At 50.7% G+C, this 25,376-nt stretch overlaps 1 protein-coding gene across 2 annotated transcripts in view; it reads left to right on the forward strand.

Annotated features, from left to right (window-relative positions):
* Positions 1 to 25,376, forward strand: part of bbg (PDZ domain-containing protein big bang) — a 345,047-nt gene that overhangs the window by 314,868 nt on the left and 4,803 nt on the right. For both annotated transcript variants that reach the window (XM_050189250.3, XM_050189251.3), the window contains exons 5-6: positions 10,536 to 10,637; positions 20,210 to 22,857. In XM_050189250.3, coding sequence (XP_050045207.1) covers positions 10,536 to 10,637; positions 20,210 to 22,857 — 2,750 coding nt within the window. The remainder of the gene's footprint in view (positions 1 to 10,535; positions 10,638 to 20,209; positions 22,858 to 25,376) is intronic.

Below are 25,376 nucleotides of genomic sequence, written 5' to 3' on the forward strand. Positions count from 1 at the left end.
TGGGGGGGGGGGGGGGGGGGGGGGCGGAAAGAAAAGATAAAAATGAAATATGGGGAGGCTTCAAATGTTTCGTCTGGAATTTTAACCAAACGTAGTTTTGCGTGCTGCCCACTCGCCGTGACTATACCGAGAAGTGCTTGCCAATGCAATTTCGGTTTCCGTCCGTTCTCCGCGGCGGCCCACCTCTGCTTCTTTCTTTTCTTCTTTATTACTTGCTGCGTGTCATTCACGCGTCTGGCCATGGCAGAACAGCTAGGTGATTATGGTCATTTCGTTTCCGTCGTCGCCCTTATAAAAGGTCGCCGAGATAATCAACGTCAGAAAGGGCATGCTTGTATATAACTATCCATTTTGGCACTGCATGCTGCAGTGCGGACCTGCAAAATTTTTATTTCGTTCCTTTCTTGCCGTACAACAAAGTGCCAGAAGCATATCAGTGAATCGCTGAAAAAAAGTGTAGTCAGTATTCGAATGTCTTAAATAAAGGTACGGGGTGGTGTCATGGGCCTAGACCTATGACTATTTCACACCATTTGACGCCGTAAGCTAATGCGCGTGTTTCAGGTAAGCACCGCGATTACCCAACTCATTGCAGCTTAGCCTCCTCGCTCCTTCTCTGACTGTTTGTGGTGGGAGATTGTTCGTATTCATTAGCGGTCCCGATATGAATGTGTACCTAAATGGCTCGCCGTCTGGCCTGGGCGCTGCGTAGGCGCTTGGATCGTGTTATTCAGCAATTGAAATTGATTAACAGAAAGAAAACATTTATGTGCCCCTTATCTACTTCGCTTAAAAATGCTGAAATGCTGAAAGGTCCCCGCAGTGCATCACATGACGGGTGGGCCATGATGTGGCGCGGCGCAAGCTATTCATGAAGAATGATACATCTCGATGGCAGTTCTAAAGTGGGAGTGGTCAGCCGTCACAGTCGATGTAGCCGGGTAGATGTGAAGCCCCTCATCCGAGCGCCACCGCCGCTTTTGCTGGTCGGCGAAAACGTGTACTGGGCCTTAAGTCTTGGGCCTTATCTAGGACAAAGGAGTGCCGAAATCTTTTTGTATGGGCAGCGGTTGGGGATTAGCGGCATTTGGACGACTGTGTCGGGAGACACGAAGAGATTTTTGCTGCTAATCAGATGTTGCACACCCTGAGTTATATTTTCCTCACTTTAATATTATCCGAATGCTCTTCATTCCAACGGTTACCGAATTTGAGCTCCTGAAAAGGAAAGAATAGGAAGCGAGGCTAAGTTTAAATATAAAATGAAATCAGCAGGCGAACACGGGCGCTGATTTTAGTTTCCTTCGCAAGTGTAGATGATAGTCCGAAGCAAAACGTTTGTCCCCTTGTTAGTGTCCGTATCATTGCATTCCAGTTCACAATTTTGCCTATTCATATATATTTCCTCCGAGCGTCCCCTAATCTCTACTGCCTCTTCGACGCGTGGAAGTGTCAGTTCTTATTTCCTGTTTTCAATATCTCTTTGCTCGAATGGGCATCACGGCTGGGGCCACTCCACAAGTAGGTCATTTCTCGCGTTTGTCCGGCGCGTGCGGTGGATCGCTCATATTTCAGTTTTCCGAACGAGAAAGTGCTATAAGGGCGCACATATACAAGACTGCTAATGCACTTCTAGATTACAACGGTAGATCTAGGTTAAAGCGAGACCACGGAATTGACAACCTCTGCCATTGTTTTGCTGCGTGATGAGTGGCCGGCTGCCGTTTCAGCTATCTAGTAGCGAAATACGTTTTGCGTTCGTGTGCAAAAGGGAGTGGCAGTGTCGAAGAGAAGAGAGAAAGGATGCATAGAAAAACAGGGAAGTTAACCAGACGTAGTTCCGGTTGGCTACCCTGCACGGGGAGAGGGAGTAGGGGGATAAAATGAGGAATAGAGCGGAAGGAAGACAGAGAGAATGTCGAGTTGACTGCGCTTACGAATACGCCCGTCTTCAAAGAAAGCATGTTAACAGAACCTGACACGAACTTTAACGCAATATTAGGGACGGGTTATCACATTCATATTGTTCTGGTTGTCCCGAATTCCACTGAATACCCACGCTTTATGGGCCGTGCAGGGACGTATATGCCAGCACGTGATATGGCTCACGAGCTGAGTCTTTGTGTTTATTTCTATGAACGTCGATGTAAAGAGCCATCATGCGTGCTGTCAGTCCGAAGTGTTTCGTAATCTCTTTCAAGCCGTTCATTAGGCCGTCTCGGCTTTCGATAGGCCGATGTGAACAGTCCCGGTAGCTTAAGAGTTGCATTGTCGGTGTCTTAAGCCGTCTTTTAGAGAACCCCGGTAGAAGTCACGTTGTGAATCGAGACTGTCAGGCGAATGTTTTTCACTTTCTCCTGCTGGGGTGCGGACAGAATCGTTCTGACGTTCTCTTTGTCCTTACGGTCCACCTGAGATGTTCACGAGAGCGAAATATTAATCTCATAACGAACAACTGCCATCCCTATAATCTTAGCAGAACGCATGCGTGAGCACGCCGCTTAAGTTAATACGCTGGGAAGCAGCAAAGGAAACCGCTGATGGAATTCCCGGGGGCACCGCTGCAGCACGTGGAAGCTAATCCGCTCCAGAATCCAAGATTGAAGCTATCCATCATTAGCCGCGGGCCTATATTTCTTTTCTCTTCCGATTGGTTAAAAGAGCGCCGAACCTTTCGGCGCAAGCCGGCATGGCCGACTTACTTCTTACGTGCTTGACAGTGACGGTCGCACTCGATCAAAGGCTTCGTACCGCTCGCATGGGACCACGCGTTTCGGTAACCCCGATTTCTGCGCTCAGCCATCGCACAGCCGCCGGAACGCTCCCTCGTGAGCGCTCGACGAGCTTTACGTTCGTCTAGGGTGATTCCACGAGAGATCGAACATGCATGTCCGCTTGATATTTTTGTTTTGTATGTTTTGTTTGCAGTTTCGGTATGGGCCTTGTAGTTTTGCGACGGGTGCCTGAGGCACAGCGGCACCGGTCATTCTCTGTGCGCTGCGTGTATTCGCCGAAGGTGTATCGAAGCGCACGTTACCGCTACCGTTTGCAACGTCCCGCACACATGTACGCAATGAACCCGAAGTCACTTTCCCCTGTTCGAGTTCGTACGGCACCTACTCAGACGTATTGCTATCGACATGCTTCCACTTACAATCAACACGGAAGTCAAAATGAAGCACAAGTATTGAGTTTAAAGATGCAATGTAAAGATGAACGCGAACACGTGGGATCGAGAGGAGTACATACGTTTTGTTTATATAGTGCGCTTCTCTTTTGTCTACCATTGAAGCTAATGATTCGCAGCGTGAATCCCGCGCCGTTAATGTTGAAAGGCTTCAACGACACACTTAGCGAGAGGAAGCCAACGAAAAAGGTTCGCTGATGCGTGTGAAGGAAACAGAGGTGTAAGTTTGCGCGTAGCACGCGAGCCAATAGAGTCGCTTTGCTAACCTACATTGTGACTTTCAGTGTGATCTCCCTGAACTAACGTAGGTATTCGCTGTAGCAGATTTAGATTTGAGTCCTGGCTGCGATGCGACGGAAGTGCGCTGTCTTTCCCCTTGCACATACAATAGACTGCCCGCAAGATATCGCTATTTGACGAAATTTTGTTAACAAACACTCACTGCTCCGTTCGCCGCAGCCTGTAGTGTTTCTTGTCGGTAGGGAAACGTGAGAAATTCAGATACCTGAAAGGCATCACTTTCTTTCTCTTCATCCCTCTTAACTGTTGCTTATCTTTTTAGCTGTCGCCTCGGGTCTGCATTAACAAAAACAGCTGTTTATGACGTGGTAGCTGGATCCTCATTGTGTGCCAAGTTGCCTTACTGTTCACCGTAGATATATGTGCTTTTTTTTTTAATTCTTCACTAAAGGGGTGAACAACTTACCATCATTTCGACGGAAATGATGGTCGCTTCCTTCGAAGGCAGGTTTCATTGCGTACAAAGGCCTCTGTAGCGCCTCCGTGCGTTCACTTCGCCAGGAGTTGGGTTTCCACTGGCGCGTGCCGAGTCATTTTGTTCTTTTCGTCTGGAAAGAAAAGCTTTACAGCCCACGTCTTCCGCCTCATATTGAAAGGAACTCAATTCTGGAGAAACGAGGAAGAAGCAGGAACGACGGTGCGTGGGGCGACCGAATTTTATGGCCTCCTCGTATGCCGGCGACGTGTGGAGATAAGAATTAGCGCGACCGAGCAGAACTCGCACCGTTCCTTTCGGTTGAACATGTGTTCTGATGTGCTGGACCAGTATATAGGCGTTGCACGTATTATCGGCCACACGGCGGAACGCCGCCTGTTTCTTGTGCGTTGAAGGGCGTCATAAAACAGAGCTCGCTTCTGTTCTCGACAGCGCGAAAGAAGCGTCTTATCAACGATCTAGAAAATTGGAAAGCGAGGAGTACGCGCGGCCGCATTTCTTCGAATTCCTGAGCTATGGCTTCCTCTCTCTCCCTCCCTACCTCTCTTGTATACTGCCCCGTGGATATACTACACCGATACGGCGTGAATGAAGCCGGAAGACATTGTGAAAGGTTCGCCTTCCTAATGAGTCTTAAGACCTTAATCCTCTTCCACTACTCTCATGGCTTGAACCCAGTTGTAGAAACCTCATAGATGGACGTAACGATACTCCCTGAATACCGAGTCCGTTGCGTCCAAAGTTCGCTCGCGATACGGCTTGCGGATGTTCCGCCCGAAACCATCTAGAGGGACGGCGTCGTCACAGACGTCCTCTACAAGAAAACGGCTTTGTTCTCATCCCGAACAAAGCCGCTTGCTTGTTGTGCCGTGAAATACTGTGCAGCTAGGGAGGAGCCGCGTCTCTCCCCTGCTACGGACGGCAGTTTTAAGTGCAACGCTGTAAAGATGGTGTGAAGGCAGGACTCTCAGATTGGCTCCTTTACGGTCACAACGTGCAGATTTATCTTCGAGCGATGAATTCTGCTCACGATCGGCGGTTGATCAGCTTCTAGAAAAAAGCAATGTTTCTCGGCACGCTTGGCACGCATTGCTCTTCTTCTCACAGCTTTGCCTCCTTCCGGCATTCAAAGGATTCTCCCCCAGCTGAGCCGCGTTCGTCGCTTGAACAGTCACTGTGGATTGATGGACGGAAGACAAAGGCACACCGAGCAGTGCGGCAACGACACACGTGCTGCTTGTTCTCTTCCTCTCGTCGTCCTCCTTTGGCTAGAATCGTTCTTGTCGCGAGAGTACACACACGCACGCTGCGTTTTTCAAGCTGGCGTAAGCGAATTCGAAGGAGAGTCACCGCAGAAACAAGACTGTCAGTGTTTTGGGAGCAAAACCGGAGGCCTTCTTCTCCTTTCTTTTCTCCCGCTGTTTCTCCTCGCACTCCTTTCTCGTCCTCCATGCATAACGTTCGGCGTTCCTTTCGAGCGGAAAGCCGACAAGAATCGAAGAAAGAAAAGCAGAAAAAAAAAGCATATGTACACTCTCCAACTGCTCGGAGGAAGGTCCTTTCTCTTTCGCGTGTTCAGAACAAGAAGCGGGGAAGAGGAAGAGAGAAAAAGAAGTAAAAAAGAGAGAGAAGAGGGCGGCGCTTTTTTGCTGCCGCTGCTCGGAATCTTGGCCTACATCTTCGTCAGTCGTTGCTTGAGTTTTGGTCGCTTCCGCAGCGCGGTCGCTGGCAGTGCTCTCTCCTGCCATTTGTCGACCGGCCACCGCGCGGACTCGCTGGCGTGCGACGCGAGGACGTCGCTGCTGCGTCGACGACGTTTCTCGCAGCCGCTCTGCTGCTTTCCTCCGCCGTGATCACGCTGCCCTGTGTTGCGCGAACAGTCTCGCCGCTCGTAACAACAACCGAGGTTCCTCGGATTGTTGTAGTAGTGCCTGTGGGACCCTTGACCTTCCGCCGACGTGTGTGTGTGTGCGTGCTGGTGCTACTAGTGGTGCGGGCATTGCGCGCAGGAAAAGAAGCGACTGTTGTCTTGCGTGGGCCAACAAACGTCTCTCGCCGGATGAGCGAGCCCGGCAACTTCCCTCACAATTAGCCACGATTGGGGGTCTCCACGGCGCCTGGACGAACGCTGACGCCTCGCTGTGCGGCTCATTTTTCGGCTCCAGCGACTGGATTACACAATGCCTCTCTTCTGAAGCTTCGCAACGAGCGTTTACTTCCCACAGTTGATCATCTGGGTGCCCCGAGAGCAGCTTAAGGACACTCGTTGGACTTATTCGCTCATCTCTGCCCTCTCATCTTGAAGTACACGGGTGCGCTCGACCGCAGCCAAGTTGTAAAATATCACCATCTACAAGACCTGGTTCCCTCTTCATCATAAGTGCTCTTGCCGCAACGTTTTCCGAGTGTGAATGCGCGAAGTCGTTTAAGGCTGTATACTCGAATTTGTAGTTTACGTGCCTTGACTGGTAAGTTTCTAAGCTCCCCGGTCGCGTCATCGGGAGCAGGCATCTGCAGACGTGTTCCTAAAGGGTGCGCTGTGGTGACAGTGAACGACACTGCTCCGCGCAGTTCTTAGTCACCGTCAAATTGCTCGCCTGTGTCTAGTCCCGTGATATGCGCGATCACGTGATCTGAGACAACAACACAGCGTGGCATCGCTGCGCCATGGAGGTCCCGGAAGTTTGCTGCTTCAGGGAGAGCGAATGCGCCAAGGCAGAAGAAGACAATGGGGAAACCGAGGCGGAGCAGCAGCGTGGCGTGGGTAGGTTGTTACAAAGGCGAGCTCTCATACGGAACACGCCGCCGGCCCACGGCCGATTGCGTTGCATGTGCGCGCATTCTTTTCATTCGTCTTCGTTCCTTCTTTTTTTTTTTCCTTTTTCCGAATTAGCGGGTAGCGAGCCACCCGTTGGGCGTCCTCTTGAACCGCGTGGGTTGGGCCATTCTTCGATTGAGGTTTATGGGCGGGTACCCCCGGCGTTGTTTATGCAATTCGCTCGTTACACTCTTCGCGAAGAGTCCGTTACGGCGCGAAATGGTTCGGCTGGCCGCGATACTCACCTCCATCGGCTGAGCCTCGGCAGTGGCGCGGCGAAAGTTGCTCACGCCAAGTGTAGTTCTCTACACAGCTTCGGTGCGGCCATTGTAGCTGTAGCGAAGGCCAGGCAACGTGAGGGTTATTCATTTCGTGTACGCGTCCATATCTGTGCGTGCTGAAAGCAATGCAAAGATTGCATGCGCAGGGGAATTCTGTAAAAGAAAAATAAGAATGAAAGACAGGCGTTGGCGTGCGCTACAATGGTACTAACACCTTCTAGCTATTGCGGAGATGAGAACTCATTACTCTTATAGCTCTGAAACTTTGGATACCTTATAACGATCAAAAGGATGCGAATGTGAACCTAGCGACACCGATAACGCTTACGGGTATTTACGAAGCTGCCTGAAGTTACTTGTCTCCGTTCTTGGGACGGTATGTTTTTTACAGAAATGAGGGAGGGGGGTATCTTTTTTGACGCGCGCATACTGTGAAAATTCTTCCTTCTTGCTCATGCGTTCATCAAACGTCATCAATCAAGTGCAGTATTCTGAGAGGATTCAACCGTGATACCCCAACAACGCTGTTTCTCCGACTCAAAGGCTACAGTGAAAATATGAGACAAGGAGAAAAAGGGCGAATAATGGTTTCTTGACCTTGTGAAAAGCAGTATTAATCTGGATAGTTATAATAATAGGTAGCACTTACAGCGTAGCAGATATTAAACCGCCACGACGAGTCGGACGTTGATAAGGCTGTTGTCGCTGTTCCTCAGTGACCTGCGGCAACCCACTCTGGTGGGGGGGCAACCGCCATGTATTCATCATGTCGCTTTCTCTTTTTGTTGCATCATTGCTTTTCAGATGCATCACTTGATGTTGCGTGTTTTGAGCGGAACCCAAATCGTGTCGTAATGTATGCCCCGGTCATCAAACGTATTGAGGTTAACGTCTTTTCGGCCTGCCAGATGTGTGCGTCTCTTACCAGTCCATTATATAGCGCTCAACGCAATATCGATTCTATGTTTAGCTCCGATTGTTTACTCTCTGGCGCAACGCTGGTACTGCCACGCGCGGGAGAAAATCACAGACTTGCGCCCAGTCTCGATTCGTCGTCCTTCCGCCTTGCGAATGGAAGGGTGCCGCACATCTGTTATCAGCAAAATGTACCATGCAGCCACTGCGCATAAGATAGCATCGACGCTGTGGCAGTGTTTTGCTTTTAAAAACCTGGAAAGCTAGAGCCACTTATATTGTTTTTCGCATCGAACGAACATTTTTGGTCCTCTTTCCTCTTTTAATACCAGTTACTGTTCCAACCAGAACATGCAAACTTCACATCCTGGTCACAGTCAGGGCTCGCGTTCGAGGCCTTCGGCAACGAGCGCACAGGAGAAGGCGGAGGAAATGCGACGAAGAAAACAACGCCCCGCAATCTTCCTAATGGCCTTGCGAAAATGGCCGCCGCCGCATTTCGAAACGGCGCACAGCCAACTCCTGTATAGTGTGGAGCGCGGACGTGTTCCAACGGATACTTAAATCCGCCAAATAGCGGTCGATCGGTGCTACAGCCTTTCCAGAACGCCGTGGCTTGTCCTTGCGACTAGATATACACCGAGAGAGGAGAATGGGATAAAAGAGGCTGCGTAAGAAGGTCGATCGAGACGCAGTTTTTAGCCAGAACGCGTCACGCCTCTCGCCCCTCGGGTTGGTTGCGTGGACATACTGTGTGCGTATACATATGTTCCAAGCCTCTCGTCCCTTCCCAGGTGTGGTACACGAACGAGCTTCCCCCGTTCGTCGATTCTGCCGCTTCACCGGCCAAGAAGTTGGTTACTCGGCTTTCGTCCTCCGCATCTTACTTACTCAGCATGCGGGAGAGCGGCGGCGGGGACCCAAGGTCGTGTGAGGGGCTCCCGTTGTGCTCACGTGACGGCTGCTTCGGCGTGGCAATAAAAAAAAAGGAAAGACAGCACAGAAAGCCAACGCGGGGGGACGAGCCCCGTTATCTCGATGCATGCTAAATGCCGGCCTCACAACGGCGAACTCGGGAATTTACAGCGTGGTACGGCGGCGGCTTCCGCCGCCGCGCCTTTTTTTCTGCAAGATACCCAGCTTGGAAGCGCTGTGCTTATATCAGGGATGGATAACCGCTGTCGTTGTTCTAACGGTCAACGGGCGCGCGCGAGCGGAGCGGCCTGTTCTAGTCGTCCCTCATTTGGCCTGCCGAGAGGCTCCGAAGTGCGCGCTCAAACGAGGGCTTCGTCGCGCACGTAAATGGGGCGTCAGCGCGCAGGCGCCTTGCCTGACGGATCCCGTATGAGACAGCCTCGCCTTCTTTTGTTGGTGTTTGCGTGCCCAGTCGAAAGAACCGCGGTCATTTGCAATGCAAGCGCGCGCTCGGTCGGCGCTTCCGATTTCGATGACGACGTGCGCGCGACGTGCTCGGCTTGTTAGAACCGCGGCGGACATACCTGCACGCACGCGCTCCGCGTGCTCTCAATTACGGTCCGTGTCTGGGCGCATTCTCACTTTCACCGGGGAGCGCGTCTTTCTTTGCCGGCTACCGCACTCGTTAAGTCTTTCGGCCGCGCGGCCGCTTTGCACTTCCGTCGATGATGCGCAGTTCCACTTTTGTTACTTTTCAAGCCCCCCGAGGTTTGTCTTACACCATGCGGGGCGCGTGCTTCGTGATGCCCGCGTCGTTCGCTTTCTCAAAACGTTCGTGACTCGCGTAGCAGCTCCTCCACGAGCTGGAACGTTTGTTGCTCATTTTGAAACGCCTTGTTGGCGCTAACTCGGAGGAACGCGTGCGTGTGGCATCTCGAAGTGGAGCGACGAAAGAAGGCGAATTGACGCGCCGTAAGGAAGTGCCCAGAGGAATTTGTGGCGGTCGAACTGCACGGAAGAAAGGAGATGGAAGCGGCTGTCCGCACCTGCTAATGCGATATTCATGAGCACCGAAGGCCTTTCGTGGAAATAAGGAAGAGAAAGTGCCGCTGTGTAGTTGCGTGAGGCCTTTGCGGAAGTGTCGCGAGAAAAAGTACATGCAGTGGGACCATCAGACGTGTATAAACGGCGGCGAACGTCGTTTTCACCTGGAATCGTCCTTTGTCATAAACATGTAATGTGATTGCCAGTCTCCTACAACATTCCTTTTCGTTATTACCTCCGATTCCGATGTATATTTTATTAACAACTCTATCTTCGCCGGAACTTGCTTCCTGCCGATGAGATCTAAGGATTCGATACTGTGATCGTTTTGCATAAGTAGTTGGAAGACTGACAATTTAATCAACAATGATCGAAAAAAGATATCGACAAGGGGACATATCTTCGTCAGGGCCCTGACTGAGACATGCCCCCCTGTCAAAACGTTGGCTGTGTATTCAAGCTTTCTTGTTTGTTTGTTTGCTCAATGTTTAGAAATGCAAGTTGTCATCGTGCTGTGACATCTTTGTCTTGTTTTGGCAATGTCTTATAGCCTTGAAGTAGTGCGGTGAACGATTCTGTTGTTTCGATCATTGCTTTCCACAAGTTCTTACGGACAATCCTCCACTTTTTCTTATGCAGAAGAAGAGAACAAATCTGACTGGGCGCTGCCATCGTCTGTCGGGCAGGTCGACGATCTTGCTCCTAGTGGTGATGAAGAAATCTTGAGCCCCATCGAACACGGTAAGACTCGGCAAGTGACTTCAGAAGTCACGTGAAAGAAACATGGAAAGGGGTAGTTTATTTCGAAAAGCGCATGGTTACGTCGGTTGGTGACCTTGGATATTTAATAATGCTTACAAGTAGCAGGCTGAAATCTTTTGACGGTACTCAAGCCCACTAACAGCTGAGTTTGTTTCGTTTGGCAATATATTAATGCTTAAAACCTCTACAATGCCGCCACAGGAGTGGAACGGGAAAAGCGAATTTCTTTGCGAATCTATACCCCGAAGCACTACCACAGCGTGTGAAAACGCAAGCTTTGCAGTTGGAACAAAAATTCGTCCTGGACGGTGTCCTTACGGTGTGGTCACTTTACCGTCTGAGCTGATTTTGCTGAGAGTCATAATTGACAAGTACGCAAATATAGCCATTAAATTTGAGGACATGGCATTAACTTCTACTTTGCTTATCACATGCTCGCGACTCCTATATAAACGACTGACTGCAGTACTAAGAAGACAAGGGATTGCTATCTATAGGATAGCGATATCAATCCATGAAGAGGAAAGTTTCCAGTTTTATTTATATATTTAAAACTTTTCCTTCTTGCCATCACGACGTGCAACTACGCGACTTCCCAAACGTGGCTCTTAAAATCCAGTTGTTAGTGTCATCAGTCTTACGCGGCTATACACGGAAAGCAACGTTGTGGCAAGTTGCGCTGCCTATATATATATATACGCATAGAGATCTCCCGAGATAGCAGCCCTATCGCCCCCTTCCGAGAATCTAGTTCCTCAAGTGCAGCCTTGTTGGTTCAGTTTGAAAATGCCTGGTTCTCGCTCCGCGCCGCACCCGTGTTTTACCGTTTCGCCCGTGGCGAAATAGCGTTGGAAGGCACAGTCGCTGTAAGAATTCGGACCTGCAGTGACCACGCATTAATTACCCCATGCATACCGAAGCGTACCAACGGACAAAGCGATACACGCCGACATTTGCGTCAGTGGCGTACACCCCCCCCCCCCCCCATTTCCTCTAAGGCGTACGCTTCTCGATAAGGAAACAATAGGAGGAATCTCACTCTGCATTGTTCCTGCCCACTTAAGACTTCGAGAAGGAGAGATAAGATTCTGCTGCTTGTTTAGAGTTGTTCCGAAGAAAAGACAGTCACCCCGCACTACTTTTGCTACTCAGCGAAGAATCAGATAGCAGCACGAGATCGAGTATCGCATATTTAAACCGTTCAAACGCGGAAGAAGCGGCGGAAGTGGAAGTAAGAAGGCGCGTTGTTGCCAGGAAGCGGAATGACTCTCGGCTAACTCGAATCGGCCACTCCCATGGGTGTAGCGAGTACGCGTACATCGCCGTCATAACGGCGTAAGACAATCACTCCTTCCCTTCGGCGTGAGAAAGTTGCTCGTCGGTATCCTCTCTCGGCCAGCACCGCCACCATTCCGCGGTGGTCATACCTCGTTCCGAGGCCGGCCGTCGCTTCTTTGTTCGCGCGCATCTCTCGCGTATAGGCGCGGCGTCGTTGCTTTTGTTTTAGCTCGCGTGCACACGAGGCGGAACAGTGCTTCCAAATCGTGTATACGCCGAGTCTCGGGATATGTTTAGAGCGCAACGTGGCACGGGGCGTTGTGCGCGCTGTGCGTGGGAAAGTTGGATGGGGTTCGCCTCGGACGAGAGATGTGTATGGGTATCGTTCGTTGAACGGGAAGCGCGAGTATAGTTCCCATATACGTCTGTTTGCATTCTGCCAAGTACGCGCGCAAAGGCGACTGTGTAGTTCGGTGGGTCGTGAGTAGCACATGCTTCTTAGGCATCTGTTGGGGGCAGGTCTCACAGACGGTGCAATTGTCCAGTGCAATGTGCAGTTTCTTCTTTATTCGATCCTTTCTTTCTTTTATTTCTTTTCATCCCCCGATCCCCTTCCACTGCTTGGGGTAACAAACCGGGCGTTCCTCTGGTTGATTTCACTGCCTTCCCTTTGCTTTTTATCTCTCTCTCCATCGATAGGGAGAGAACGTATTCTGTGAAAATTTAATGCGTATACCTGGCTGCTGGCCTGGCGCGCTGCTCTAGAGAGGGAGAGAGAGAGAAGGGAAGAAGGAAAGGCAGGGAGGTTAACCAGACTGAGTCCAGTTTGCTACCCTACACGTGGGGAGGGGAATGGGGAGTGAAAGAGAGAGAGAGAAAAAAAACTTAGGTGTAGGATGTCTATAGTCGGGCACTCAAGTATAATGTCCTCAGGTAGTGAAAAAGCGCTCGAACTGCTTTCTGCGCTAAAGAACTGTGGGGCCAGGCTCCCAAGATCTTCGCTTCCGTAAATGGCCTGTCATCCAGTCTATTCAAGGCACACTGGAGAGTCTCACGTTGATTATCGAAGCGCGAACAGTGAAACAACATTATGCTATAGACGCACTAAGAACAAAGGCACACACAACAAAAAACAAACACGTCCACACTAATAACCACACTTACAGACTCTCGTGAGTGAGGCAACCTTAAAGAGATCAAACCCTCATTTCCTCGCGCGCATCCCGCAAACAGCAACAAAGAAACGTTGTAACGGGAACTGAAACACCGAGTATTCACCGATTATTAATTAATCCAGTGGGGCTCCCTGCCGCTCTTCCACTGGTACAGTTACTAGTGCGGGGTCATTGCATCACGTCACGGTAGATATCTTAAAGGCTTTTCTGTACGAGGGAGTCCTCGGTGTTTGAGTTTGACTGAGCTAAAAACAAGGATCGTATTGGTTCAAGCACTAACCTCTGTGACGCACACTTGGTGTTATTGTGTCGAACTTTCAGTTCCTGTTGTCACGGCTCATGAGCAGCGGAAGCACGATGGCAAGGCCACTGAATCAAGTTATCAGTTGCGCTTCTACCTCGGCGGCACTGCTCGCAACTTCCAAACGGTAGATAACGATCCCGCACGCGACTGCACAGCTAGGCCGATAAGACGTGATTTCATACCATCACAATGCGCGTTCACAGCCTAACAGAAAACAATGGAAAACCTCTCCGACGTTGGTGCACATGCCAAGTGCAGCGCATGCGCATTTGCATACTGCACCGTAGTACTGACGTACTGCCCGTCGTTATCGGGCGCTGGTTTTCTTTTTCTTTCTCCGTCCTATACACTCGACAGCTTTCTCTACGCCTGGGTAGCTAAGTGTTCGACTTATCCGGCGATAACGAGCGCACGAGCAACGAACAAGTACCCCACATTCCAGAAGCCTGATTAAATTTGTCGCTTACGTGAGCCTACACGCTCCTCGCATTCCAGGAATTCCTGCGTCGTTATGTGTCTCACGCGCTGCGTGATCCAATAAAAGGAATTTCGAGCCCTCGGGGGGGGGGGGGGGGAGGCGGGGGCAGGGGGGTAATATACGAATGTGTCGTAATTGTCGAGCCGCTTTCGTCACCTGCGACCGACAAGGAGATTAACGAGTCGATAAGCTCTTAAGCTGGCAAAAGGCCGGGAGCAAAAACGAGACAGACCCGAGAAGCACTAGCAGAACGGGAAATACGAGTGCGCTACTGTCGTTTGTCCAGCGCTGGCATAATGAGGCGTAATAACGGCCAGCCAGCTGTTTGTGTAAAAGCGCCCACGGGGCAACTCGCTCACTCTGAACGCAGACTGCGAACGTGGCCGGGATTCCTACGAACGTTTCTTCTGCGCTAAGGAGCTCTGTCGCACATACAGGAACGTGGTTCAGCCATTGCAGGGCAGTTAATAAGGGTGCGTGGGGATTGAGCTGCGGACAGATTTCAAGGTGCTTGGCCCGAGGGGAGCTGCTACAAACACTTTCGTCTCGGGAAAACCATGCTACGCTGCGGGGACTACGCTATGGTGTCAGATAGTGCGTCAGGGCCCGTATTCGCTAAACCGCTTCGTACTGTAGAGAAGCTCACATGAAAATGGGGCTGCGGCCAATCGAGAGGAAATCGTACTGCTGGCGAACGTGGCCGGTCCATTAGGCGCAGTCCTTTACAGGCGAAAATATTTGCAAATGCTCTCAGAAGTCGACGTACTTAGACCAGCTCGCCGGTATCAAAACAGCTCGTCAATGGCCGACACCTTTTGAGCTACCAAATACAATGACGCATTTGGGCAATGCGAAAGTGTACTTAAAGCCTCCAGGAGAAGGAGCTTACAGGTAATGCGGAACTCGCGTCCTATCTTACAGAACGTTGCGTTGGTAAAAGTATTCTTTCAATTGACCGATGGCCTTCGCTAATATCCTTGCTATCGGTATATGCATTCTTACAAACTTCTCAAGCGTACGAACTCCTCTCCAATATGCGCCCAGTTAACATGAAACCGATTGGCATTGTATTTCCTTTCAAATTAGAATTGAATAGATCTCAAATGGGGAAGACGCCGTCCAACCGTGAGCCATTCACGCGTGCGGTCAGCTATGAGAATTCTCCAGCACTGTCAGCTGAAGCCAGCGCTTGCACAGTACTGCACGGTACTATTGGGAGTGTGGTGATACACTGCGTGCCATTCCTCGACCCGTAGCAATATCTTCGCTTTCGTCCGGCGCTCGCCGGGGGCTTTTTAACTGGGCCACTGTGTATATGTGCGCATCGATAAGGGTTGCACCCTCACCCGCCGAGTAACAGAACGCCTCCGGAAATGCGCGCCCCAGGTGAGCTGCGTTCCTCGCGCTGTTAGCGGTGCCCGGCGTGTGCTCCTGCCTCCCGCTGTTTTGTCCTACCGTTCTTTCTTTTTTACCTCTTTGCCACCATGCGTACTATATATCGTATTGCGCGTGTAGTTAATCTCCTTAGCTACGCTTGGCACAGCGCCCTGTTCTGTGCCTTGGGAATGCGGCGGGCCTTCGCAACGCGCCGGTATTGAGGACGCGCCGATTCTCCCCGGATCGAGGATGAAGTGGAAACGTGAGTTATGAGACATGATCGCCCTGCATTTCCTGTTCGTCGCGTAGCATTCTATGAACGTTGTTTCTGTACGTATTTCTGCGATTCCCATGGTGGAGTGCGTGTCTCTGTCTGTCTGTCCCATGGATTTGAACTCGTCAACTGCAAACGGGCGCTGGAAAATAAGTTTTCGTCTCAGTTGTCGGCAACACGTGGGTCATTCTCGAAGGTGTGTGTCGATTGCACAACGCTCTCGGTACAGTACATGACGGTGCAGTACAGTTAACGTAGCGAGCCATAGGTTATAGTCGGATGATCGATGTGCGTGACGTGTTAAGCGGTACAAGCAGACAGGCGACATGAATTATAGTGGCTGTCTTGTCTACTTCACGTTGTTTGTCGGTCGTAATGCTATGTCACACAGGAGAGTGCGGTAATCAGACCAACGTGCTTACGCGGCTGCGCGTACGTTTCAGGTGGATCGGCTCTCGTGTATACTTACAGATGTGCGAATGTCCCAAAGCTATTATTTGCGCTATAGTACGTAGGCAGTTCTCTAATTACTTTATGAAGGGAGTGGAAACAAATTACACGTCTCGGAAGCACCGCCTCCAAGAGACACATATTTCGTCCCGTCTCAGATAGCTACTGATCTGCAACACTCAAGTGCAAAATCATCGGCGCCGCAAATTTAAGGGGCGGGGAACAAACGCCAGTGAAAGTCATGTGAAATTCCTTTTTTGCTGGCATTTCGCGCTGATAACGTGCTGTTTTTCAACAATACCTAATACTGGACGCTGTCTGCTTACCGGGTTTCGCCGTACGCAAGATAGAGCTGTAAACCGCGTTTAAAGTAAAGCCCCGTTGAATGGAACATTCTTTTATTATGGCTAACCAGTACATCCGCAGTGCCCGCATGCATCATTGGACGAGCAGAGCGTTGATTCAGCCATGGCGCTTTTGCTTGCCGTTTTCGTACGTTCTGGTATATCAGAAAGCTTTTGTTTTCTCTGTGAACAAACCTGCCTTTGAGGCTTACTGCAGCTTGCGGTAAACACTCCGCGGTGTCTTCTTCCTGTATAATAGGCCTCATTCCAGTGAAGCAACTTTCACGTTTATCTGCGGAATTCTTGGTCGGACCACTTCCGCTCGACGCTGTGTGTATACGAATGTCCTCGGAATCCTATGTGTACAGTACACAACATTTTTGCACACACACACACACACACACACACACACACACACACACACACACACACACACACACACACACACACACACACACACACACACACACACACACACACACACACACACACACACACACACACACACACACACACACACACACACACACGCACGCACGCACGCACGCACGCACGCACGCACGCACGCACGCACGCACGCACGCACGCACGCACACACACACACACACACACACACACACACACACACACACACACACACACACACACACACACACACACACACACACACACACACACACACACACACACGCACACACGCACACACACACACACACACACACACACACACACACACACACACACACACACACACACACACACACACACTATCTACGAGGGCGAGCATTTCCGCGTTCGCCTCCGCGCAACTGGGGACAGAATTCGAAGGGCGCGATGCGGGACGCTCGGCACGTTCGGTGAGGCCTTCTTCGCCCCACTCGGAGTTGCTCTGTTTCGGTCCAGCCCCAGTAAGCGAGCGAGCCTCGAGGGCGTTAAATGTTTCACATTGTGCACAGCACGCGAACGGCGGCCGGCCTGCTGGCTGGCGACGGCGTTGGTTTCCGGCCCTCTCGTGAGCCGTGAACCGGGCGCGTCGGAGGCGACGACGACGACGACCACGCAGACCGGGGCGTCGTTTTCCGTGGCTAGCTCGCGTGACCGTTGTTTGTTGCTCCCCGAAAGTGGCGCTGGCGGTGCGCGATCAAGAGAAGCAAGCAAGAAAGAAAGAAAGAAAGGAGAGGAACTACCGAGTAGGGGGCCTCGAGGCCGTTCACATTGGAGAAGGAAGTCCCTATTTTTCGGTCACGGCCCGCGGGAATTTCGATTCGTGACTTTCGAGTGGAGAAAATAACACGGGCGGAACGAGACGGCACGGCAGAAGCTGTGGCATCGACTGCGTGGCGGCGTCGACGACACGCCGCACTGCGGAGTCCTTGAAAGGCCGCCGATTTTCTCTTCGTCTTTCTCTTCGTTCTTCTTTTGTTCGATGCCTGTTTCGTCGTCAATATGTCTGCTTTTGTTTTTCTTCTTTTCTCTTTTCTTTATGTCGAGTCAAGAGAGCGCGCGATGTGGGCTGGCCCCTCGACCGGCTGGAGGATGGAGCGGTCGCACCTTCGGACGAAAGCTGGGGCTGCTACGCCATTTCTTATGTTATTTTGTATTAGAAGGTGCAGCATCTTTGTGTGTGTCATTGTCTTAACCGCGGTCCACGATGGAATGCGGAAAAACAAAGCAAGACGCCTGAAGGGGGCTTAGTATACGCATGCGCGAACCGTAGCACCTGTTCGCTATACGTGCCTTTCCGGAGCTGTTGTTTTTCAGCTCTGGTATCAGTTATGGTTGTCGTTTTTCTAAGCAGAAACGAAACTAGAATCATCAGCCCTTCTACGTATGTGTGGAACAATGGGAACGTGCTGATGACGTGAATGCTCAAATTTGACTCCAAAAAGAGCCCCATATTGGTCTGCAGACTGTGAAGCTCGCGCTGGTGTCGGCGACTTCATGAAACTTGAATTCCTAAGCTTGTCTTTCGACGCACGCTACCGTAATCATCTCAGAAATACAATTGCAGAAGAAGAGAAAAAAGAACAAAAAATATCTGTTCCTAGGAATTAGACACGGCGATAGTGGTCACCGCGTGGAGAACCGTGCTAGATGTTCGACCCTGCAAATCTCTCCAGGTATGGTTAGAGTGCCTGCCATTATTGTCTGGCTCATCAATGTCGCCTCTTCTCCTGAACACGAGGCGTGGCGGTCAAATTGTGAAGCATGTACTCACGTACCTCTTCAATGCCCACGAGAGCAAGTGCGTTGCACAGCCTCGCGTCATCTATAGACTTTATTTCCAAGGTGAAACTTTTCACTCCTTTGGCAAAGCCGACCGACTATTGTGTCTGGTTGCCGCGAAAGCTTGATGCATTCGTCACTCGTGACACAGCGGGGTTCCCTTGTCTGCCCTTGGTCCGTGGCGACGCGCAACCGAGCCTTGAACGTCTCAGCGTGAGCGCGACCGCCGTCTCTGACATCTGACATCCGCCCTGGAAGGACGTGCACTTCCGGGCGCGCCGTATTTCTCCCTTAGGGCAGCCCAGAGAAGGAAGGCTCGTGGCTTTGGCGGCGCCTGAGGTCATTGCCACGCGTGGGAGCAGCGTGAGTGCGTGTTCGCGAGCAACACGATCTTTCAGCGATTGCGTTGATGGGCCGCGTCTGCGTCTTGGCGACGAGCAGCCGTGACCGATGAGCAGAGACGAAAGCGCCGCGTGCGTGTCTGTGTGTGTTGCGCCCGCGTGTGTCAAGCTCGCACTCGGGGGGAGAGCACGGGCTTATGGCGATGTCTCGCTTCTGTCGCCAGAAACGACTGCCGCTCCCCCGCCATTGCCGTATTGTGGTCTTCGTTCCGCTCAGTGGTCGCGTGCAGTCGAAGGGCCTGTTGACACATCTGGTTTCTGTTTCCCCTTCGAGTACCTGACGCGTGAAGACTGAGATGTGAGGCGACAGTGGACAGTGCTTGCTGCAGCATATCTTCGCTACAGAGCCGGCGAGTGCTCTTAGACCGCGAGGTTGTCTCGTGTGAAAGCGAAATAAGTCGTGATCCGAAATCTTGCCGAGAGTCTCTGTAGGTGAAAACAGTGCAGCGGCAGTGTTGGATATTTGTGGTAGACTAGAGCGTGCTAGCACACGCCGACCGTTCTGCGTTCCTCCTAATGAATACTCTCTCTGAAATTCACTGTTATCGTTGGGAATATATATATATATATATATATATATATATATATATATATATATATATATATAGAAAGTAATTAAGCAAGGGACTGAATTGGTTTAACTATATGCAAAGTTCTCACTTGTAAATGTGCACATAATTGCGTATAATTGTCAGGTAACATTTGTGCCGTGTCTTCGTTCAGTTAGACTTTTCATAGCGGGTGTGCTTCGATATAGACATTTAAGACATATTGTATACTGGGGAAATGTGCGTTCGTCATCGCTGTCAGTCACACCGTTCGGTCCTTCTTCATACAGACATTATACTAGAAGCAGAAATTGTTGTCTCAAGTACAGGAGTATGCTTGAAAGAAGCCTTTTCCATGTATGATGTTCTCGCAAATGTGGCATTTCGGAAATGTAGTGATATTAATTGCTTGCAAGCATTGGGGTTTTATTACAAGGATAGAACAACTGACAAAGATCAACGACCTCCGTCTTTTTTGCTTGCGATTAGCCACAAACTAACTTCGCAGACAGAAACCAGAGGACCTTGAAGGTTCCCGTGCAATGTTCCTCATGTCATCATTCGGGCTACGTAATAAGAGATTCCATTAATAATGCCCGCTCTAAATGTGAGACGCGTTGATAACTACTTCTTGCGAAGGCTGTTGATTGATTACGTGAGCGTCGCTCATATGTTTCTCTTCGTTTCGTTGTTCAGAAACACCCAGCCCGTTCAGGGAGAGGGAGGAGAAGTCCCGGACTCCGGACTCGGAAGACCCCATGAGCTCTGACGAGGGCGGCGGCGGAGGCTTCCCGTCCCTGCTGCTGCGGCGGCTGCCGCCCGACGGCCACGAGTTCCCGACCGCGTACAGCGAACCTTCGCTGCCCAAGGCGCCGCCACCACCATCCGCTGCTATCAGCGCCCCCGGCTCCCAGGAAGACGCGCTGCCCCTCAAAAAGCCCATGCACGTCTACGAGGACTCCGGCATCTTCTCGGACGACCCGCTGTCCTCGCTTTCCGCTTCCGAAGGGGAAGAAAAGACGAAGGTCGCGGCGACCAAGTCGCCCAAGGAGTGCTGCAATCGCCAGGGTGACGGGCGAGCCGCCGTTGCCGGCGAAGAAGCGCCCTGGGCCAACGGCGTTGACAAGGACTCCACGACGTCGCCACCGCCAGCCGCGATGATCGTGGCCGAGCCGCCGCCTGCTGGCGCGGCATCCAAGGAGGACACCAAGTGCCTTCCGGCGATGTTCGCGTCGACGCCCCTGCCCACGCCGGCGGCCCAGTACAGCTCCCCTCTCATCCTGGACAGGAGGGCCTCGGCCGAAGCCACGCAGAAGAGATACTCCGGCATGCTTGCCTCCATGCTTGAAACGACAAAGTTCGGCACCAAGCTCAAGGGGCTCGTCATTCCCGACAAGCCCAAGGCGCCTGCGACGGTGGCCAAGACGCTGCCTGTGATTGTGAGCAACTCCGTTGTGCCAGCGTCCAACAAAATGGTTGCTACCTTGGAGGATAGCAAGCCTAGGAGGGACAGCAAACACTCTCCGCCGTCGCCGAAACACACTGCCTTGCTCGCCGATCCTCCGTGGAAGACGAAAGAGGTGGCCGAGGTTCCCAAGTACTCGCCAGCGTTCAAGCGCCGATCTCTCCAGGTGTCAAAGTCGTGCGATGTGTCTCCCGTGCGCGGCGGCTCCCAGAATGCCTTCCAATTCTCTCTAACGCACAGCAAGCCCGTGACGCCAGTCCTGCCGGAAACGCCCGTCATGTCTCCGCCTCCGCTGAGCTACACGTCGTCCGGAAGCAGGTCGAGGTCGAACAGCAGTTCCTCTACCTTCTCCAATCCTTCCAGCAGCGGATGTTCGTTGGAAATAGCCAAGAAAAGCCGGGCCGATTCGTTCGCAATGAGTGATAGCGAGCAGAAGCAAACGCCCACTGTCGTTTCTGAAACGACGGTTGCAAATGGTAAACCTTATGGGCAGTCGCCGCTTCTGGAGCGGTATCTCTCTAGTTCCACCTATGATGAAAAGAACGCCGAGGCAAAAGTGTCGAGGCAGAACAGCGTAAAAAGCGTTTCGTCCACCGATTCTCGAAGTGATGCAAAGACAATTACAAATGGTCATGACGGGCCCAGTGCAAAGTACAATTCTGAGCGGAGAAGTTCGGCTGAAATTCAGCGGAAAAATTCCCTCGGCTCCGCAGACGCTGTGATTCAGGAGGCGACAGCACCAATGGTCAGCGCATCTAGCAGTCCTCCTCAAGTTCAGCGGCTAACCACGGCTGAAACGAAGTGCGACGAAAGCAGGAAGGCGGCGAGGACATGGGAGGCCACGTCGCTCAAGGACGCCAAGACGAAGTTCCGTTCGATGGACGACCGTAGCTGGAACTCGCAGTTCAGGCGAAACTCTTGCGAGCAGCCGGTGTACTCTACAAGAGTGAACAGCGCCTCTAGCCTTAACGCGGACCAGAGGACACGGTCTCTGGACCTAAAGGAAAGTCCCAGTGAAGCGTGGCAAAAGAGCGTCAGAGCCAGTCAACTTGGTCAACAGAAAACGGTGCTCAAGAAAACGATCGACAGCGCAGGCAGCGCGAAGAGCTTCAAAGCTCTGGCTCAAAAGTGGGAGCAGAGGTCCCAGGACGCACAAGGGAGCGTCCCGCAAGCACCGAGAAAAGACATAGTCGTTGCAAATGGCAAGAGTCATCCGCCGGTTGCTCCCAAGCCGCACGAATATAACAGGCAAAGCCAGTACATCGTTGCTAACGGAAAGGCGTCCCCGTCGACGTCAGCCGAGTACTCTCCCTCCGTGCAACTACGCTCCCAGAAATATTCTCTCTCGAGACCCGCATCGATGTACGAGGAGAGGGACAAACCGCGCCTGAGTACTGATTGGCCAGAGTCACATCCTTCGTCTTATCTTCGAACCAAGGTGGACAGGCCATCTAGCGCGACTTACAGAAGCAGCAAGAACTGCTCGCCTTCGCTCAGCGTAAACGACATCAAAAAGGCGTTCGAAATCGAAGCGGCCAAGGTGCCTCCGCGGACCCTGGCCTCTCTCCGAGCCATGAGGTCCGAACAACAGCTTCCCCTTCCCGAGCACCGGCGGTTCTCCTCGATCGACTCGAACGATTCAGGCAACAGCACTGCTTCGAGGGAACAGTACTCTTCCATGACCTCCCTGGCCTCCACTAGCAGTCTCATCTCGCCCCAGGAACTCCAACAACTTATCGACGAGGCAAACCAATCGCTGGACGAAGCTGGCGCCTCTGGACATGACATTCACGTCGTCATCCTCCACAAGGACTCGCCAACAAGCGGACTTGGGGTTACCCTTGCAGGTGGCTCCGACTACGAAACGAAAGAAATTACGGTAAGTGGTTCGCAGCAAATTCGTTGCGCACGTGATATTCTGGTTAATGCAATGTTTGAGAAAGAGTGGCTAATTTCGCATTCGTATGATTTTGTGGCGCTTAACCTGATAGCCTCGTGTCGTTTGGCTGCGTGTGCTGGCAGCGAAAAATATTTTGAAAATATGCTGTCAGAGGAGCGACAGAATTTCTCATGTCATCATTGTCAAAAGGAGAAAAAAACACTTCTGAGACTCATTTATGAAGCCTTGACATTCGGTAATTACGGATAGCACCTGTTTCACGTAATATTGCAGCATTGTATGACCAAATCACGCTAATCAAGCGCATCTATCTTTTTTGTAACGCCATGTACCTAGCGGGTGTTTGTCATAACGTGCCGTAATTTGAACCAATCGTTCAACAAGGTATGTCTCAAGAGTTCTAAGTTGATTGTCTTTGTTATTGCTGTAATCGCCAAGGCGGGGGCCGGCGGCTTTGTCAAGCTGTCCAAATGACAGCTTTTTCTGCACGCCCCTGCATATTATTACACTGTACTAATGCGAAAATAAACATAATTATCATTGTCACTGTCATGTCGTAGGCCAAAGATACCAGCAGGATATAATTTGCAGGTTATGTTTTTAGCGACAAAGTTATGGCTCAAAAATAAAGAAATATCTCTCTTTATATATGCGTACGTGTACTGAACTCATGCAGAAAACTTTGCGATTCATATACTTTTGGACTGTATCTTTTTTATTCATCCAGTGTTCTACTGAGTGTCATATTTTGTGTCACTATTCTCCATTTTTACGCAAATTTGTTTCCTTTGCCAAGTGACAAGGAGTAGCCGGTGCCACCATAAAGGCGCCAACCTCTCCTAATATTGATTTCAATAATAAAAAAAAAAGACTGGCCACAGTCCAAGCAATTTTTGTGTTGTAAAGAGGCGCTTGTCCAAACTTGCTAGTTTTTTTTTTTTTATGCTAACGTTCTTAATCCTTTCCACAGCCTATTTTGAAAACAGAAAAAACATGACAAGCTTTTTCACTTTCATGACTACAGTAACACTCGGTAGAACTGGATCGGCGTATTACGTGCAGAAAACTATTTGTCTGCGCCACTTGCAGTCGAAGCAAGTAAATTAATGTACCTATGTGTCGCTGGAGATTCGCTGCAATTTATTATAACAATGACTGTTTCACATTCTCGCTGTTGAACCACTTATCCGAGCAACAGTGGGTAGACACTTGTCTATAATATTGCGGATATCCGTTTAGACATGATTAACTTAATTAGTCAACTGCACTACAAGCATAATTTGACTAGACAGAGGTTCACAGGTAGACGGATACTTGAAGGGATCAACAGTGTTCGGAAGAAGAAGAAAATAAACTTTATTAAAGAGAATGGTCCGGCAGTTTGGGTTGTGGTGGCCTCAGGTGCCGGCTCGAAGTCCTTGGGCTCAGGCAGCATCCTCGACTCGCCGGACGGCCCAGAGCTGGTCTTCCTCCTCCGAATTTTTGAGAGCCGCCTCCAGCGGCGGCACGCCGACGGAGAAGATCGGCGTCGGCGTGTTCGGAACATTTCTTTTCTTTTTAATTTCAAATGTGGAAAAATGGGAGGTTGGTCTCAGCGGTTGAACAAGTATAAAACGTCTTATTAAGTGAATTCTCTTCGCCAGGGCCTAAATCTAAAATTAGCCTAAAATCTGCCGCTTTCTTTTGACCTTCGGTTCAAATTATGCAAAACGCCTGGCATAGCCCTCCCCATGGAGCTCAGTCTGAACTGATGATAACGTGAACTCATGGATGTTGATGTTTGAAAAGTGCCGCATACATCTTGAGGCACCGCCAATTAGACCTCTGCGGCAAAGTTCTGCAATATGCGCAAGCTGTTCGAGTGAAATGCATTCGAAAGTACAGATTCTGGTATTCACTGTATCATGTAGTACGCCTCACAACTTTCTTTTTTTCACAGTAAGTATATACATCAGGCAAAATCCAGAGGTTGCCAGGCGTTCTCCAAGTATGCTACAATAGTAGTTTTTGCTCCGATGACTGGCGCTTTTCAGATAGCTGAAGCGTGGAGCGGAAAGCTGCAGCCTAACCACGAAACTGCAACATACAAAATTACTCATCTGTTCTTAAAATTATTTCATAAACGGAGAGAAATATGTAGACGTTATATGTCGTCATTTATTGTTTCAATACGCAAAACCGGAGGAGCGCTCACTCACCCTACATTGTCGGTCCTGGAGCGTGGAGAGTGCCTAGCATGCGAGAAGCCGAAAACCCTAGCTGAATCCCAGGAAGGTTGGCAATTAAAGCTTGGCTTTAATAATTGGATCCTATGTAGGAAATATGTGTGTCGCACACATTAAGCAAGCGTTAGCGCCTGTAAGGTGTATCTGTGTGTCCCAGAGTTTTCGTGGGTGTGGGTGTGCCCTTGCGCTAAATCATGTCATTAAGTAAGCACCAACTTGCCCAACATGTGCTTCCAATCAATGGATGGTAGACTAAACAGTGCTGCTGAACAT

The sequence above is a fragment of the Dermacentor andersoni genome, chromosome 2 (assembly GCF_023375885.2).
Source record: "Dermacentor andersoni chromosome 2, qqDerAnde1_hic_scaffold, whole genome shotgun sequence".
NCBI lineage: Eukaryota > Metazoa > Arthropoda > Arachnida > Ixodida > Ixodidae > Dermacentor > Dermacentor andersoni.